Source organism: Cheilinus undulatus, linkage group 18 (assembly GCF_018320785.1).
Source record: "Cheilinus undulatus linkage group 18, ASM1832078v1, whole genome shotgun sequence".
Taxonomy (NCBI): domain Eukaryota; kingdom Metazoa; phylum Chordata; class Actinopteri; order Labriformes; family Labridae; genus Cheilinus; species Cheilinus undulatus.
This window is the reverse complement of record NC_054882.1, coordinates 16421950-16440882: the sequence shown is the minus strand read 5'-3', so window position 1 is coordinate 16440882 and position 18933 is coordinate 16421950. Positions and strand designations below refer to the sequence as shown.

Genomic DNA, 18933 nt, shown 5'->3' with positions numbered 1-18933 from the left:
GGGCCCTAACACAACAGAGTTTCCTTTGCTTGTAGTAAATGCTGTTGGTAATGGCTGCCTCCACTGTGGTAAATAGAGTCATACATACAGAGTTGCGCTATGGGCAGGGTTTTGTTGGACTGAAAGCCCTATAACAGCTTCCTCCACTGTTCCAAATACCTCACATTTAGCTTTAGTCTCTGTTTCACCATAACTGGACCACATTTCTGTATGACAAAGAATAAAAACAACCCTATAAGCTTTTCATGTTGGGAATGATGTTTTCACTCCTCTGCTGAGCTGCTTTGGCATGACTATGTGATAGTTAAGGGGGAAAGGTTACTTCTTGTGTGAATGCTTTTGTACACCGGCTGCTCGTGTAACGATTAGCTCTGAATTAGTCACAGCAGCACTTTGTCAAAAGTGGACATTTCTTTATTAAAAAAAGCGAAGACAGCAACACTAAAAGCTTTCTGTAACAGAAAGGGTGTTCTTGCTCTTCTGTTAAACCGCTTCAGCGTGAGTGTGTAATAGTTAAAGGGGGAAAGGGTTACTTGTGCTTGTATACAATGGCTGCTAGCCGAACGCTGACTCGGCCTTAGCCAGACCAGCACAATTCTTCATCACGCTTAGCGCTGAGAGAAACAAGGAAAGCTTTCTTTTGCAGAAAATCACTTCGTTCTTCTGCCGCCCTGCTTTGGCATGATTATATAATAGTTACGGGGAAATTGTTTGCTGTTGTATACAGCTAATGAGTTGTTGTGTCCCAGCTAATGACCGCACTAGCAGGCCTGTGATTTGCTGGGACTGAGCCGCAGTGGTGCTTTTGTCGTGATGTGTCTTATCCAAACAAGTGCAGAGGGCAACAGTAAAAAGCTTTCTGTGACAGACAAAATGTTCTCGCTCTACTCCCAGTCTGTTTCGGCATGGCTTTCCAATCATGGCGGTGGGCTTGTCCCGTATTGTCCAGTGTTAGCTGTTAGTTTGGATGTCGCTGTAGGACTGCTGCAGTTTACTCTGAACTGGACCGCTGTTCTTGTTAAAACCAGAGCAGAGAGCCACACTGACAGCTTATCTTGTGCAGAGAATATATTTTGTGATTTGAGACTTGTGCACAGTCTTCGGTTTTTTAATTTGTCCATCATGAGCTCCTGTCCCCCTGTCACTCTTTCTCCTATCGTCCCTTTCTCTTTGACTGTTTGTGTGTCTTTTACGCAGCAGTGTCAGCTGCTCTCTTCTCATCCTCATCTTCTTTTATGCTGCATAACAATGACACATACAAACGTGACACACGCACGCACCTACACTGAAACGCACGCTAACATGTCGGTAGTGTAGACTTCAGGGCTTCCATCTGTTGAGGGCAAAAGTACCAGCATACTGGAGGATAAACACCTGAACTTCCTCCTCTTAAAGCTCCTCTCTGACCACGGAGCACCAGTGCATCAGTGCTGTGTGTGTGTGTGCACTCCAGCTGTGTGTCTCTTTGTCGCCCACGTGAGCCAGGGGTGTGCGCTATGTTAAAAAAAAAATTTGGTAAATATTCCCTTAATACTATATGATTATGGGGAACAAATAAATGTTAAAATCTCTGCATTTGCGTTGTTAAGAGAACACTACTTAAACATTTAGCACATCTTTATTTGCAGTGAATATGATAAATGTGCTGTTTATTGGTCATTAACGGATATAAAAAACAACAGGAACACTAAAGTAGAAATTAAGCTTAATTTTACACATATAGAGACCCTTACACACCTGTCTGAGGAGAGTTACACATGTTCATGAAATCTGCTGCAGTTTTTCTTTTATTTTAGAATAAACAGTTCATTAACAGTTAGTGTTTTATTGTTAGTATAAACTTTCTATCATTAAAGACTTATATCTGACAGAAAACATTTAATCTCCAGTGACTCAGTGTCTGTCTCTATCAGTGAAGTCTAACACATGTGTCTGTAGTGTTTCATATGTACCTCTTCATAAAGAGCTTTATGAAGAGGAGAGATGGAGGACAGCATGTAGCTATACATTTCAGTAGCCACAATACATTTGGCTTGCAAAAAATAACAATAATGACAAAATCCCTCTGACAGTCAGGCATTTCAATAGTCAGACAGTTTCCAGTTGTATTACCAGAGGTGAAAAAGCCTGGACAAAAGTGATGCCGTCGACTTTGACCTCTCCTGCTGTGTGACCCATGTGTAAAGTCATGTGTTGACCTTGACTCCGGCTGTCCCCCCTCTCCAGCCCTGGATTGTGGCACATTAGTGCCCTACACGCCTAAAACTTGTTTGGAAGTCTGGAAACCACTGGGTCAGGTGGATTCATTGAGCAGATATTTCCCCCTATGAAGGGAAGGTACTGTAGGTAGTTTCCAGTTTCCAGGGGTACAACAAATCTCTGATTATTCAGTCCCTCATATCGGCTGCTAGATTCTGATTGGCTGGAGTATTTGTGGGTCTATGAAAAAGAAAACAAAGATCTGCATATACAAGTGATTTAAGCTTCTATAAAGGCATGTTAACATGCTGTTATGGCTCAGAACAACACCAACTGATTTTGATTTTTCTCCTTTCCCTCTCTCTTCCCTCCAAGTTTCTGCCAGCCCCTGAGAGGACCATGCCCCCATTATGAAAAACACTGCAGTAATGTACATAAGTATGCCATCCTGCTTTCTTTTAACAGAAAAATCCATCAAAAATCTGTGCCAAAAATAAAACCAAAAGTCTGCTGCAGAGGAATCCAGTAGATCAACTTGTCTGACACCTACCCTGTCACAGTTCTTTCAGATATTAAAGATTATCATACAGAAATAATCAGTCTTCATTTTGATAATCTCCCTTGCTTTGGGGTCATAAAGAGGCATCTTTTTTTATTTTCAGACTCTTTTATAACCAGCCAAAAAACTCCACACAGGAGCTTTAAAAACAGGAGCTTTAAGGGGAAACTCTGCAGCAGTTTGGAGAAGAGACGAAGCTCCAATTTTCACCAGAGTTCTTAAACTTCTTTGACAGTTTCTTTACTTTTCCTCACACTGTACTTCTTTGTTGTTGCTCAGAAATCCCATGGAAGAGGAGAGGAGTAAAAAAAAAAACAAAAATAAAAGAAGAGGCAAAGGGGAACGGCGAGGAAAAAGGGAAAAGATCGGGTATGAGGCTGTGTCTCTTTGTTTACCATTCCATATTCCCATCATAACGTTCCGCACGCCTCTGCTGCATCTCTGGGCTCATCCCGTTCTTGGCCCAGTCATTTCTGACAATGTTAATGATTTAGCAGAGAGAGCCCTCCACAACGGATGATTTGTGACATGTAGGAAGGCTCGGGAACGGGGGAGGACGAGGCAGGTTTCTGCGGGGAGTGTTTGGGATCCAGGGATGCCTTGAAGATAGTGATTCATTATATTTAAGACAAGTGTGACATCCTACTTCAAGGCAGCAGCACACATATGTATGGAGGGGGAGATTTTTTTTTTTTTTTTTTTTTTTTTTTTTCGGGTGGCCAAAGTGGGGAGGGGGGTAGGTAAGTACAAAGGAATGCCTCAGTGTTTTTTGAGATGACATAGGAATAGGAGGCAGGCATATGGAGACGGCAGACTGGAAAATAATGGGTAATGGAGGAATTTAGCCTGGGGCTATATGCCTGCTTTGCCTACTTCTGTATAACTAGTATATTTATAATTCAAATACATACCTTTAATAATTAACAACCAGTGAATATTAAAGGAGAATGCAGGATATCTTCTCTGCAGATGGAGTCAGGTGAAAAATAGGATTAAATTTCAAATTTGACAACAACAGAACAAAGGAAAGAAGAGCCAAAACAAAAAGTTGGCTGCCATTTTTGGCCTGTTTCTGTGCTCTGCTGTAACCCTCATGTTTTCTCCATTTGGGTTCCTATTCGTAGCGCTTGTGGGTCAAATCTGACCCAGTCTGGTTTTACTGTTTTTAAATATGTTTCTTTAAAGTCTATGGTCATACTGCCTTATTTACAGAGATTTTTAGAGATATTTCCTTGTATGAGGTTCAAAAATGCACCATAGTAGTTAACAAGAGGAGCATTTCATGATATGTGATCACAACCAAATCATATAATTATTTAGTGACTAAAAAAATAAAATCAATTTTTATTCATTTTGGTCAAAAATGACCCTGTCTTAGCTGCCTTTTTTACAAAAAAAATCTATTAAATATATCACTTAGTGAATAATTAAGGACAATGCAGGAATGAAGAGCAGAAACAAAACACTGGCTTCTATTTTTGGCCTATTTCTTTTCTGAAAGCATCTACTTTAACCTTCTTATTTTACCTGAATCCCTTGTTTTTGAGGTTGAAATGTAACCATTTTGCCTGAGGAGCATTTAATGATCTATGATCACCGTCAAATCCTGTAGTTTTAGATGACATCAAATAATCTCTCTTATTCGCCTCTTTAAAAAAAATATACCTGATATATGAGTATTGAAGGAGAATGCAGGATAAAAGAGCGAAAACAAACAGTTGGCTGCCATTCTTTTTGCATTATTTCTTTTCTTGAAGTTTGCTTTCATGCTTTCTCCATTTGGGCACCAGTTCTTCATCCAAAACTGCCTTATATACATCAGATAACTCCTTGTTTCAGAGGAGCATTTAATGATACACAGTCACATATCCTCTCATTTTTAGTGACTGCAAAATCATCTCACTTTTTGTCCTTTCTGGTCAAAATTGACCCCGTCTTACTGACCCTTTTTACAAAGAATATATTTAGTATAACGCCTAGTGAATATGTAAGGAGAATGCAGGAATGAAGAGTGAAAACAAAAAAAGATGATTGCCTTTTATGTCTTCTTAAAGCTTCTGCTATAACCATCCTGTTTTCTCCATTCTGGCCTACCATTTGTAGTCCAAAAATGCCTTATTCACATGAGGTAATCCTTGTTTTTGAGCTATTTTGCCTGTAGTTCTGATCAGATGAGTATTTAATGGTATATGTCTTATTCACTTCTTTACAAATATATCAGCCATTGAGTATTAAGGAGAAATCCAAGATAGACGAGTGAAATTAAAAAAGTTGGCTGCCATTATTTGTCCTATTTCTTTTCTTAAAGCTTCTCCTCTAACCCTCATATATGATCCAGTCTGGTTTCACTGTTTTTAAAGTATCATAGCATTAAATTTCTCAAGTTTCTGAGTTACATCAGTGTTGCCAGCTTCATTTCATCGCATTCATTTAAGAGTTTTACATTTTTATTTAAATATATGATGAAAAATCTTTATTAACATGAGAAAATCCCTTGTTTTCAATGTAGAAAATTGAGCCATTTTGCCTGAGAGGAGGATTTAATGATATACAATCAAACCTAAGTCCTATATTTTTTTAATAACAGTAAATAATCTTTCTTTGTTCCTTTTTGTCAAAAATGGATTCATCTTTATCACGTCATTACAAAGAATATATTTATAAAACCTGTATTAGCCAGTTCATGCATCATAAATACAATTTTTACACCTATTTGTTGTATTTTATAGTCAATATACCTTGTTTACATGAACATATGACTAGTTTTGCTATCAAATCTTGCAGACATTGTGAATTATTTTGGCTTAGGTTATGATCATAGCACCCCTGGTTCATTTTTGACCCACAAAAGCAACCAATGTACATTTCTATAACATATCCTTATTTCATAGTCAGATCATGTGGGTGTTTTGCAAGTAATTTTGTTATGTATTTATCTGTTTTAAGGAAATAAAGTTAAATAAATGCACGTTTATCATAAAATAAGCTTTTGAAAATTGTTGAAAATCAAACCTAGGACAGCATGAAGGACAAAAATAATCTGCAAATGAATCAGTGAATAATTCTAACACATCTTAAACACATCAGGACTTTTTTATCCTTCTGTCAAATTAAAAGACACTCAGTCACTCCACTTTTGACTGCAACCTTATAATTTCTTGGTTTCTGTTTTAGTGAATCAAACCACGAGTCAGTGAAGAGCCGCTCCCTTGAAACACTAATGCACAGCTACACGAGGAAAAATCTTTGTCATTTTCCCTGAGTGTCTCATTCAGTATTCGAATGTTGTCTGGAGTCACTGTAATAATTCTGCGTTGCTCCAGACATCAGCAAAACAACCATCAGCATCGGTCAAGTGTTGACGCCCTTTTGTCTGCACTGTGACACACACATCACACGCTGTATGACAGGTCACGTCATCCGCATTTAACCAGCCCCGCTCCACTTAAAATTATGTAATTTCAGACACATTTAGGCTGCAGCGATTCAGAAGCATGCTAACAAATGCACTGAGATTGGGTGTATTTATGCAGCGCTCCGAGTGTGCCTTTTAAAATCAAACATCCCAAAGGACAGTGTGTTTTGTCGTCTGCACACAAGTGGCACAGAAAAGCTCTCGTACACTGTGTCAACCCAAGTTATGCAAACACCGGAGTTCAACAAAAACCAACACATTTGCATATTGTGGTTCTTGAAATGTGTTCTGGGCCTCATTTCTGTCTCTGGGCTTTGATGTAGCTCATACATATTGACGACCCGCTGAAGAGAGCGACCACGTTAACTAAAGCATGAGCTCAATTTCTACATTCCCCTTTTAAAAAAATGGTGCATTAGTTTGTCTCATTTATATTTCCTGGGTTAATTAGCAAGTGAGAGATTGGACAATTAGTTCATCCATGCTAATTGATTAGAATATTACAACTTGGTGATGATGGGATGAACATAGACTCCTCATTCCATATTCCTCTAAGGGATTTGGTAATATATACAATGCTTCTGTGTAATGAGGGCTTTAAAAGACCAAATCAGCTAGGGGAAATTGTTAATTCAATTCCACTCAGTGGATACCGAGTTTTTCCGGGGCACAAATGAATTGAATTGAACTGCAGGGATCTTACAGAATGGCAGTGTCCTTTTTGATTTTGACTCTTGTCAACACAGATGATGTGGATCACTGGTTCATTTCTGTCAAAGGCACAATAGGATGTGAACTCTCAAAGACCTGATCGTATCTAGGTCATTTTTTTTTCTCCTTGCTGCTTGTAATTGAAAAGCCTGTTCGGTTTCGTATCTGCAACTTTTAGAAACACAGAAATCCTCACAAGAAGAGATAGAGCGGAGAAAAATTAATGTTTGCTATCTTAACAGACATCACTCTCAGAGTGTCGATTTTGTACAAGTAAACACAGTAGCACTTTATTTTAGTGGGCCCTAATTACCTAGTCATTTTATAGCAATACGTGGTAATTATCTAGTCATTTCTCTGGAATAAGGTGGTAATTAACTAGTAATTAGTAGCTGTCATTTTACCAAGTAATAACTCAGTAATATAAGGAAGTATTTACCTAGTAATAGTGCATTAATTATCTAATAATTCCTTGTAATATTGTGACAAGTACCTAACCCTAACCCTCATAATATTGTGGAAATTCTTTGGTGATTAGGTGATATTTTTCTTAGAAACAGGAGTAGGGCTAACATTAGGAGTTAGAGGGTTTGGGTAATAAATTAATTTTATAGTAATAAGTTTAATTATCTAGTAATTCCCAGAAATAAGGTGGTAATTACCTTGTAATAAGTTGGCATTAATTATGTAATTCATCATAACAGTGTGAAAATTCTCTGATAATAAGATGGTATTTTACTATAACCTAACCCCCCTAACCCCCAACCCTAAACCTAACCCCAAAACCAAACCCTAAAAAAAAAAAAAAAAAAAAAAAATTGACAATCAATCAGAAGGACTCACTTTAATCTAGTGGGCCAAAGTAAAGAAATAACCTGGGAATCATCAAGCAATTAAAATAAAAAAAATGGTTATCTTATTTCTAAGAAAATGCTCGGTAAAATACACCTAATTACAGGACAATTTTCACTATATGACGATTAGGGTTGGGGGGTTAGGGTAAAATACCACCAGAGAATTGCCAAAGTATTACAAGGAATAACTTGATAATTTATACATAATTACTTGGTAAATACTTCCTTAATATTACTGAGTTACTACTTGGTAAAAAAAAGCCAGCTTATTACAATGTAATTACCATCTTATGTTGAGAAATTACTAGATAATTACATGTATTACTATGAAATTACTAGGTAATTAGGGCCCATCATTTCATCTAACTAAACACTAATCAAAGATAAATTTTGCCCTCAGTAGGGTCGCCTTGACACCAGAATTATACATACTTGTTAAAATCAATGACAAGTTTAGATACCATGTCAGTTAAAAATGGAAGCCCTAGACCTCCAAAATTCAGTATATTTGTGTTTTCAGTTTACAAAAATTTCAAGTATACTTATCACACCATCTAAAAACCACAAATATATCATTGGAAACATTTTTTGTGCTTCTGAGACAATCCTCTCTTTCTTCATGGAAGCTTTTGGTTAAAAATGACTGAAAATCTGTGTTTTCTTAAAGGATTTGATCATTTTGAACAGTCGCCATCATCAATATGTAGGGATGCACAGATACCACTTTTTTTCAGACCAAGCACAAGTACAAATGCTTTTCACAGATGCTGGATACAGATAACAATACCTCATAATACCATTGCAGTTCTTAAAATTATTTTAAAAGTTGTTTTTTTTCATTAGATGTTCCTCACCCCTCCTGATAATTCAGCAGTGCATAGTTTGCAGTCAGCACTACTTTTGTCGTTCTCATTTATGTTGAAATATCATAACTCCATCTTCCCCCTACCTGCTAAGGTATTCAATACCTGACACTACTGTTGGTATCTGTGCATCCCTACTAGAATGACTACGATCGACAACAGTGGTTCTCAACTGATGGGTCAGGACCTAAAAGTGGGTCCAGCAAAAATCTGTGATATACGGAAGCCCTAAGTGGCCATACATTCATACATTTTCTACTACACTGTTTTCTTGTCTTAATGAGTAAATTCTGATCGCTTTCTCAAATCCTGACTTTTTTTTATCTCATTGTCGTGGGATAACAAAGCTGGTTTTCCATTGATAATGTCTTCATTTCTCCATTTAGAGATAGAAAACATACATATTATCACAGCAAAAAGGTTTAGAAATAACTGCCGCATGCATGTCCTTCTAGGGCTTCTATAATTACCTGCTTTTTAATCATGTTTGTTTTCATATTTTGTTCCATTAGGGCCAAATTGCAGCATTTTCCATGACATAAATTTAAATGGTTGAAAATTTGGGGTGAATTTAAGTCGCAGTTTTCTGCAGTGTGAAGCTCAGGTATGCATTAAGTATGCACCCAAAATAACTTGTTTTTAATACCAAATACTTCAAATGACTTTGATACCCGTTTCATTTCCCTAGCAACTAAATTAAAGACCAAGGCAACCAATAATGGATGATTTTGTTTTCAATAAACAAAAATCTTGTACACTTCTAAAATACACTGGCGACATTTTGATTCCTTCATCCTCGAGTGTCAGAATTTTTGGGTTGTAAAGCTTAGGAAAGAACCTCCAATAAGTCTTGGGTTATTTCATGTTTTTAATGGACATAAATTGCAGGCAAATTCCTGCACAACATATTTGTGCAATTTAAACAATATTCTTTTTGGGTTGAAACTATCACTAAGAATCAGCATTTTTTTAAGTTTCTATTTTTTGATGCTATCCATTATTAAAATAATGATGATTGCCTCATTTAAACAAGAAAAAAACATCCAAGTATCAACATTTTTGACCAACTTTGTGCTCAGTTGTCAATTTTTTTGGAGTGTAAAACTCAGGGATTTACCTCAAAGAAAGGAACCCATGTAGGGTTTAGTGAACAGAATTGCAGGCAATCTCCTGAACAGTCTTTATAGTGAATTACATCTTATATTGTAAATTGAATTCATATTGTCAACCTAGTTGTGCAATTTAAACAGTTCTCTCTCTCTCTCTCTCTGGGATAAGAATGTGACTGATGATCAGTGACCTTTTTCTAAGTTTCTCTACTTTTTGATGCTATTCATCACTGAAATAACAATGAAAAATATACTTGTGCAATTTAATGTAGGCTGTATTTTTGAGCACGGTTGTATTTTTTGGCTTGTAAAACTTGAGTATTAACCTCTACAAAAGCCCCCTGTAAGAGTGTTTTTTTTCTTCTTGTTTTTAATGGAACAAATTGCAGGTAATCTCCTGCACACGGTCTATACAGTGGAAAAAATAAATGGTACTAGAACATTGCCACTGTTTTGTGTAATTTAAACAGTTCTCTCTGTCTCTCCATGGGTCAAGAAGTAGCTTTTTCCCAAAGTTTCCATGGCTTTTGGTGCCATTTATTATTAAAACAACAAAAATTACATCTTTTTGAAATACGTCTTATCAGAAGGTATGAAAGTATCAACATTTTTGACAACCTTTGAGCTCAATCGTCATTTTTTTTTTTGGAGTGCAAAGCTCAGTTATGGACCTCTAAAGATTCTCCCCCTCTATCACACTGTCAGTCTGTTATGATCCTGTGCAGAGCTGCAGGAATAGCAACGTTAACCTGGAAAGTTCTGCAGAAATCACTCAAACTTCTCAACTATCCTCAAACTTAAAGAAAGCTGAATTTTTACAGAGCATGCCTTTACTTTTGATTTAAGGTTTGCTGGAAAGAAATGCACTCTAACTTGCCTTTTGGCTCGAATGTTAATTATGTATACCCACTATCTGAATTTTACCCTTTATTTATTAAAAGTCATCATTATTGAGCACATGCTTAGAGTCCCGGCCTAAGAACGAGAACTATTTTGTGAAAAATGTCTCCATTCACCTCGGAAATGTTCCTCCTCAGGTGCAGCAAATAAAAAATAAGATTCATGCGTTAAATGCTGAAGTCCTCCACTTCTGTACTGTGCTTAATAATTAATCGCCCGTCCCATCTCCCTATGAATATTTACATGCAAAAGTGTCCCTTGGAGCCTTCCATACGCCAGAGGGAGGGAAGCCTGTGTGTGTTTATGGCATTAAACACTCAAACATCGTCGCCGAGCCCTATTTCGCCTCCAACCACGAGAAACGCTCACTAAAGCATTGTGAGCATTTTATTTGTTGTTGCACGATGTAACCCATTCAACTTCCATTTAGACATGGCAAGTCAAATTACAGGTACTCTCTGTGTGCTCCCCGCTGAAATCCCAGGACGCCGCTTGTCTGCTCCGGAGCAGAAATGAGGTTTCTCTGCCTCTCTCTCTCTCGGCTGTTGTTTCCAGAGCGATGACATTGTTCATCGAAATCACCTTCCACTTACTGTGTCAGAGAGTCAAAGGTCCTGTTTGCAGGGAATCAAGGCCAAAGAAATTTTGCTTATTGCATTATGCTGCAAAAAAAAGCCACACAAGGAAAGGAGTGCATGCTGATTTAAGAAAGTTTATGCAACTTTCTGCAAGAGGAAAATATAATAGTGCAAATTAGAATGATTGCTGTGGTTATCTGGGCTAATTAGGTTGAGGACTTTGGACTTTTCCAATGCCAGACATTAATGCGCTACTCACTTCTAATCTCAGCTTCTCCTCCCTTTGTATCTGATCCAAAAAAATAAAGACTAGATTGCACGACAGCTCTGCTTGTGACAGCTTGGGATTCATGAATTCCTGACCTTTGCAGAGAGACACAGCAGGACACACACATGCATGAGGCAGATCCAGCAAAAAGCCTTCCTTGTTAAAGCTGCACTGTGGCCACTTTAAAGGGACAAACAAGCTAATAACATCCATGTAGGAGATGTTATACAAATAAATCCTAGTGAACCTGGACATGTTTGGCTTCCACTGTTATCTATCCAGGGGAAAGCTGAGCGTTGTTGTTGCCTCGCTGCAGGTCCCCCCCGAGCTCTCAGATCTTCCTCTCTTGTCTCCTGTGTGGATAAGTAGTGGCTGCAAAGGCATCGCTGCTCTTTGATATTTCACTCCTCATTTGAATCAGTGGCCGCTTTATTTGACAATGCCCGGGTAATTACCTGGGTACCTTGCTTGATCATGTGAACTCCTGTAGAACCAGAGTTGAGGGGCGGGGAGTGAAGAAGAAGAAGAGAGGAAGATGGAGAGTGGGGAAAGAAAGCAAAACACACCATCCATGTTTGTTTACCTGCATTGTTTCTTGCAAGTATTAAGAAAGAAGTCTTTGTCTCAAGTGTGTTTTTTAAAGGAGCTTGGACTGTCTCACGCTGCGAAGGGAGGAAGCAAGAGGTCAGACACTGTGGGAGGATGAACTAAGTGCAAGTTTATTATAAGTAATGAATGGTTTTCTCTCCTGGGTTCAGTCATTTGATTAGCTTGATGGTGAGAGAGGAGATTCAGTTACACCTTTTAAGCTTGAACATTTCAAAAAAGCAGAGAAAACCAAAGAGCGGTGAAACATCTTTATTGCTGATATATTTAAGCTTCAGTACAGTACAATGCCTTTCTTTAAAAAAGTGATCAAAAGGACACAAACTTGAAGATAATTTGCAAATTGAAAAAATGCTCCTAATCCAAGGGGTTAGTATTTAAAATAGCTGGATATGGCACCTTGTCAATGATGTTTATTGAACAGGAGAGCAGTGTTTACTCTGTTGTGTGACTGGAATATCAAAATCGGTCACTCCCAGTGAATGCAGCTGCGTTCAGGCTGACTGACTGAGCTCTCCTTGGAGGGAAAAAAGCAGCAGACAACTGGGGCTTGGCCCTGAAGTTTAACTCCAACACAGTGCCAGGGAAAAACAGCCTTTATTTTATAAAAATGAATTTGGGCAGCTATGGAAATAAATCAAAACCTCTAATGTGGGCACTAGAATAAACTGCCTCTTTATAAAAAGACATAATTCATTAAGGTGTATAAATAAAATGAGAGTGATTAAAGTCACACAAGGATAAAAATATCCTAACTTGAGTCTGTTTTCTCACCTTTAATTAATTGTAAAGTCTAAAGCAGTCTTTCTATCATCGCTGCATGCATTATTTCAGCTGTGGACACGTTGTTCCATGTTTAACTTTGTGCAAATTTGATCCACTTTCTAATCATATTTAAAGCGTGAAAAAACACCCGCACTCACCCCACGTTCCCCCGCGCTTCCGTACCGGACAAACAACACAAGAGAGCGAAATTTCGATTCATTTCAAAAGTGGAGAGGAGGGGAATTAAGACAATTTAATAAAGGCTTAAATCGCTGGGGTTGTCTGCGCAGCGCCTAAAGCCATATTTCCTGTGATCAGCGGAGGAGGGCGACTTTATTGGACATGTTTCTATTTCCAAATCCGCATAACAGGCAACGATGCATGTATTTCCTATAATGTAGATAAGGCAGAGAGGGGTTTGATATGTAATAAAAGGTGGGTCTGCGCTGCCTGTTTAAGCCCCTTAAGCCTGATAAATGATGAGCGACAGAGGCACAGCAAGAGGGTCACCGCTATTAACTCCTCGCTTTCCCGGCCTGCACTTAAACTTCTCTCAATTACATGTGGTAATGTGGCTGGATACGGGCCTTATAGGCTCCGAGCCGTTCAATCTAAGCGGAATAAAAAAGGAGGAAATCACACTCGGATGTTTCATAGGAGCATGGAGGTATAGGCTGTGTCCGTACAGCCACGTGTTAAAGAGGGGGAAACACGGGGATTACAGTGAATGTGGCGCTCCTAACACATGCCCACACCAGGTATTCTGGGACAAACACCCAAAGCAAGCTCATTAAATCAGCATTTGGTGTTTCCGCACAGGCGTTAACGACGGGCTCTAATCTCGGCGGTGACCTGCTGTAAGTGTGTCACAGGCGCTCGGAGCTGCAGGGAGAGCGCGAGGGCACACGGCGGAGGAACTATTTTCTTTTATTTAACATCAAAGGCGCGCGCGTTGAGCGGCGAAATCGTTTGATTAAAAAAAAAATCGACGTTTTAAAAACTCAAGAATTTAAAGACGTTATTTCCCATTGTTTACATTTGAATAATTACTCTAATTGTTTATTATGTCGGCGTTTAAAAGTTATATCATCCTCTTCTTGAGTTAGGCTAATAAAAAACTTTGCTTGTTAATTTTATAATTTTTGAAACTTGAACGCAGATTCGACAGGATAAAATATAATTAATATTGGACTTATATATTTTTTAAATTCAGTATTTGTGGCATCGATATAAAGCGTCATAATAAACAGCTTTATTAAACTATTTTTTGTCGATAAACCAAAATGATCCTTTTTTAAAAATACATCCTTTATTGCGCATTAAAAGCCAAAGCAGCCCAAATAAGGACCAAGTACTTCTCTTTTTTACGACACAGTCACAGCCTTGTAAACCCTCAGATGTGAGAGCTGTAAACCGATTTTTATCGAAAGTGCTACTTTAAATAATTCGAAAAATGTAAAAGAAGAGAAAATATTTGTTTGGGAAAATTTTAGGTAAATTATTTTTAAAAATGCATCGAAAATGATCAACATTGTTTAATATTCAAATCGTATTTTGAAAATTGTGAATCAGGAATTCGTAATTTGTATTCCAATCGGGTTCGTTTAATTTAACAGACATGTTTTGATAATAATTGTGTATAGATATGATAGAAATTAAGTCGATATTTTTCTTTTATTTTCTAGGCCTTCCCTCATCTGTGCCAAAGCAGCTCTGTGTCCGCTGTGTCCGCCAGGTGTCGCTATATGGCCGCTTATTCCCCTCACGAGTCTATGAAGAAGGAAAAGCCACAGTTACATTTACTGCTGGCCTCCTCTCTCTCTCTCTCTCTCTCTCTCTCTCTGTCTTTCCTTCCTCCCTCCCTTTCCTCCCCTCTCTGACACCAGACTCTGAGAATCGGTGGAGGGGAAAATGAGGCTTTGGAGCTGAAGAATTTACAGTTAGTCGCGAAACTTTTACAAGTATTTGAGTTGCTCACTCCACTTTCTGAAACCCTATAGTCACATTTCACTCCGAGGTCAGAAAGAGTTCACGTGGAGATGACTGAGGTAATGCTTTCTGCACGAGGAGCACTATTATTATCAACAAATAAATCAATAAAAATAACTATAAAGGACAACGTGTTGGTATTTGTGAGGTTGATTAATAGGAGATTTAATTACATCGCTTTGATTTGGCAGAAAAATAAACTTTGTGATCTCAAAAAGCGCCACATCTGCTGCCCTTCTTTGATTTCTAAAGTCAAAATAAACACTCACTCTGTGAGGTTTGCGCCTCTCCACCTCTCAGTCTATGATCCAGCCTTATCTCTGCGCCTCTATACATTAGCTCCTCTCATTTACATAATCTCAATCCCAGTGAAGAGGGCCAAAAGAAGAACAAAGTTACAAACAAGATTAGGCTGATTTTATTTGTTCCTGCGGTTGAGCGCCAATTGTTTCTCCAGGAGTGTTTAAGGTCACTAAGAGGATTTGAAGCTCGTTTCATATCAGTGATCTTTTTGAGGGAATTAAACCAACAATGCGTTTTTTCTCCATATTTAGCAACAGGCTTGTGTTGTGTGCGTAAAAGCAAACCCTGCAGGGTACAAAAAAGAGAGAGTCACAGAGGGGGGAAAGAGGGCTTTAAGAGCAAACAGAGCAGCGACTGGAAGTTCTGCTGCACCTTTTAGGATGTGACATGCGGCGGATCTTTAGCCTGCTGATTGTCCCAGTCGTGTTTTCCTTGAAATGGATCCTCTCCCTCCCCTAATGAACCCAAACGCAGCTGGCCATGTCCCCACACGGACACCGAGAGCTTTAACCCTACACTGACCTCCATTTGACACCACCAGATGAAATTTTACCGCCTGTTAATGCCATCCACTGATTTTTTTTTCTTCATATAGGTTGTTTGTGCGCACCTGAGAGTGTTTGAGGAAAGCTACTTTGAAACGCGTAATTATGTGTGATATGTGTCCACGCGGGGTTGTCTTGCAAGGGGGGAGTTGAAGTTGGCACAGGCCTTGTTTACGAGGGAAATTAATTTTAATCACCTATTGAGTGATTAAAATAAAATCAGAAAATTAAACACTGACTTGTGCCATGCTGTCACCAAGCGGAATGAACCTAAATATCCTTAATGATGATGTCTCTGCTTTATAGCTCCTCATTAATTGCGCAAATAAATAGTTCACAAAAAGAAGGAGTTTAGAATTTCACGTCGTTACTGGAAGTTTTATAAGGAAGGGTGTCTTTCTTGTGGAGCCGTGCATTGGACACGCGTAATTAGCCTCCGCTATTTTCACACGCTCTTCGGGTGTTTACATCACTCTCCTCGGGGGCAAATCACATATTTTCACTAAAAATGTGCGCAAAATGCGGCAACATCCCCACATCTAGAGGAATGTTCTTTAAAAATCGCGCATGCGTTTGGATTTCTACTCTCCAGCGTGCGCTTTAGCGAAACATCAAACATGTTAAAGAGAATATATTCCGCGTTTAGCTCTCAAACTTTGCCTCTCCTGCGCCGTGAAGGCACGCGCGTCCCTAACAAAGCGGCATAAATACACACAGCATAAGATTACTTACCTACAGTGCTTATCCATAGGAGGAGGAGGAGGATGGGAAAAAAAAGGTCGAGCGCACAAATCAATGTGAACGATAGTATTTAGCTTATGAAAATCAGAGTCTTCAATAGCAATGTTTACAGAGCGTAAAGTAGAGACTTGGAGACGGTGGGTGCCTGGGCTCTCTCTGCGCGCAGCTCTGCAGCTCCTTCCCGGGGTATTGCACGTTGAAATGTCCACACAGCCGTTTGTCAAACCCTTGCAGTCCCACACTTCCCACCCCCTTTATGCCAACAAACATAACTGTTGTCACGGTTTAATTTATTAAATCTTTCCTTTAAAAAAAAAAAAACCCTCCAAAATTTTCCTCTAATCGACCCCCTCACAACTCTGTTAGGCATTTTGTTTGTTGGGAGAGTTTATTGAGCCTCCAACAGTAGCCACAGCCCCTCTCTCCCTGAGTGTCTATCTTAATCCTAACCTGTGAATAATTAATTTGCATCTTTAAAAATGCCATAACTGGACCCTTTATGTGAGAAGCTATCAATACAGCTATGATGCCTTATTAGCATTGATGGAGCTAAATATTAAAAGGGGGATAGATGGCCTGCTTCTGTTTTGTGCGTAAAAGTGCCCATGCAGGCTCCAAAAGGGGCTTCAGTGCAAATCGATGGCCGGAGCGTTGTTGCTCCTCCTCTAAACTTCAATCTCCTCACATGATTGATGATCTTGGGGAGCTTTGATAATTGACTACTCTAAGGTATGGCACGGATTTCTATCAAGAGAGGGGATTGGACGAAAGAAACATACCAAAAAATTCCCAACAAAAGCTTTTTTCCCTCTTTGGGAAAGTTCATTCTGGGTTTGGAGGGGTGCTGCGCGAGGTTTAATTTACTAAAAGGAGCTGCGCAATAATTAGCTGTTTTATTAGGGGGGCTTACGCACAATGGCTTACAACCACAATAGATAACAAGTAAGCGTCATGTTAATATATTCAACTCAACATTCAGAACATGTACAGATACTTTCAGCAAAAGATGCTTCATAATTTTATATTCAGCTTTTATTAATTCCTGCTTAAAGTTGGAGAAGTTTTGTTTTCGTGCGTAAAAGTGCTTAAAATGATAGTTTTTAGTCTAAATAAGGATTTATGTAGCTTGATTCATAAGAGGTTTGTTTGATTAAACTCAGTGGAGTTTAAGATGGACTATCCATGCTGCTAAGCCTCTCTCATTCAGCTCTTTCTGCTTTTTCTTCAGGTCTCTTACCGGCGAACAAAAAAAAAAAAAAGGAATTGGGTGGGAGTTGGAGCTGTGTTACTTTGCCTTTTACCCCCAGTGTGGAGTTGAAGCCGTCCCTGCGCCTCGCATATACTCTGCATATCACAAGATTTGGTCTCTCCTCTCTCTTTTCTGGAGCTGCTGTAGGACTGGCTATGGCCACCACTACTTCCGGGATCCGTCATTTCATTCGCCCACCGCTCAGCGCTGCGAACTGACTCTGTTTCTATAAGCAAGCTAGCAGCCAACCTGCCAACACTCGCTGACACTCACTCATCTCAGTTTCGCCAGATAGACGAAATACCTACGGGGGAAAGAAAGGAGAGATCCGAATCGCAATCTCTTAATTTCTTCTGCTTTTTTCTCCTTCTTTTACAGTGATAATAAAACAAGATAGCGATCTGGAGGCATTAAAGGAGACGCGGACTTGCGGGATGAAAACGGACTAAAAAGATTCGTCCTTCTCTTGAACATCATCACCAACCGTCATTCATTCATTACCTTGACAACCTCTGGCTTTGATTGACAGCTGGAGTGGCAAAAAGCCATGAGACACGACAGTTTAGTTACATGCAGGTTGTTGATGGGCCGATTGTAACCTTCACTTTGGCGCATTTTTTTCTTTTTTTGCGAGGAAAAGGGGGAAAACGAGAGAAATTGCAAACTCCCCGATGCTACGATTTCAACTGAACCACACTGGCGAATAGGAGAAGTCGCAAAGTTGGTTGAAAACGGAATCTTGCCACTAAATCACTTTCTAAGCGGGACTGGGATATTAAATATACGACAGATTCAGGAGTTTATTGGAGCGCAGCCTGATGGCGCAAAGGGTAGGTTTTAAATCTCCTCCACTTTACCTGTTTCAAATCCACTGTAGGGAGGCCCTCGTATCGATAACCTCTTGTCGGCTGGTGGCAAATTTACAAAGTATTCCTATCAAAGCGGCTGAATTTGACATTTTTGCAGCGCCTTGCTCCTCAAGCAGAGTGACAGCGTCTGCTTTTTACCCTCACACTCCACGACACTCGTGGAGCAGTTTCAAAGGAGACTCCACACTAAATCGCTGTTTTCACCCACCAAACTGAGGAGCAACTAAACTTAAAATGTTTTTGGTAATGAGAAAGACTTTCCCAGCTTGAATATTTGTCACTTTTTACGCCGTGGCTGCTGCGCTGCTCCACAGCAGCAGCTCATTACTTTCTACTTTGCGTTTATTCAAACAAGAGACGGCGTTGCTTTTTTTTTTTTTTTTTCCTTTTCACATTTGTTTAAACAGTAA

The 18933-nt window shown here is 39.1% G+C and overlaps 1 protein-coding gene across 6 annotated transcripts in view; it reads left to right on the top strand.

Moving 5' to 3' along the window:
- The window catches only part of meis2a (Meis homeobox 2a), a 275413-nt gene that overhangs the window by 155948 nt on the left and 100532 nt on the right, over positions 1 to 18933 (top strand). Inside the window, exons 1-2 of one of the 6 annotated variants that reach the window (XM_041812280.1) lie at positions 17292 to 17347; positions 17634 to 18484. The exons of 3 other annotated variants lie outside the window; for them this stretch is intronic. In XM_041812280.1, the coding sequence (XP_041668214.1) occupies positions 18473 to 18484 (12 nt within the window). In that variant the 5' untranslated portion in view covers positions 17292 to 17347; positions 17634 to 18472. Of the gene's footprint in view, positions 1 to 17291; positions 17348 to 17633; positions 18485 to 18549; positions 18767 to 18933 lie in introns of those variants that run through there. 2 more of the 6 variants (XM_041812282.1, XM_041812281.1) reach the window with 2 other exon arrangements.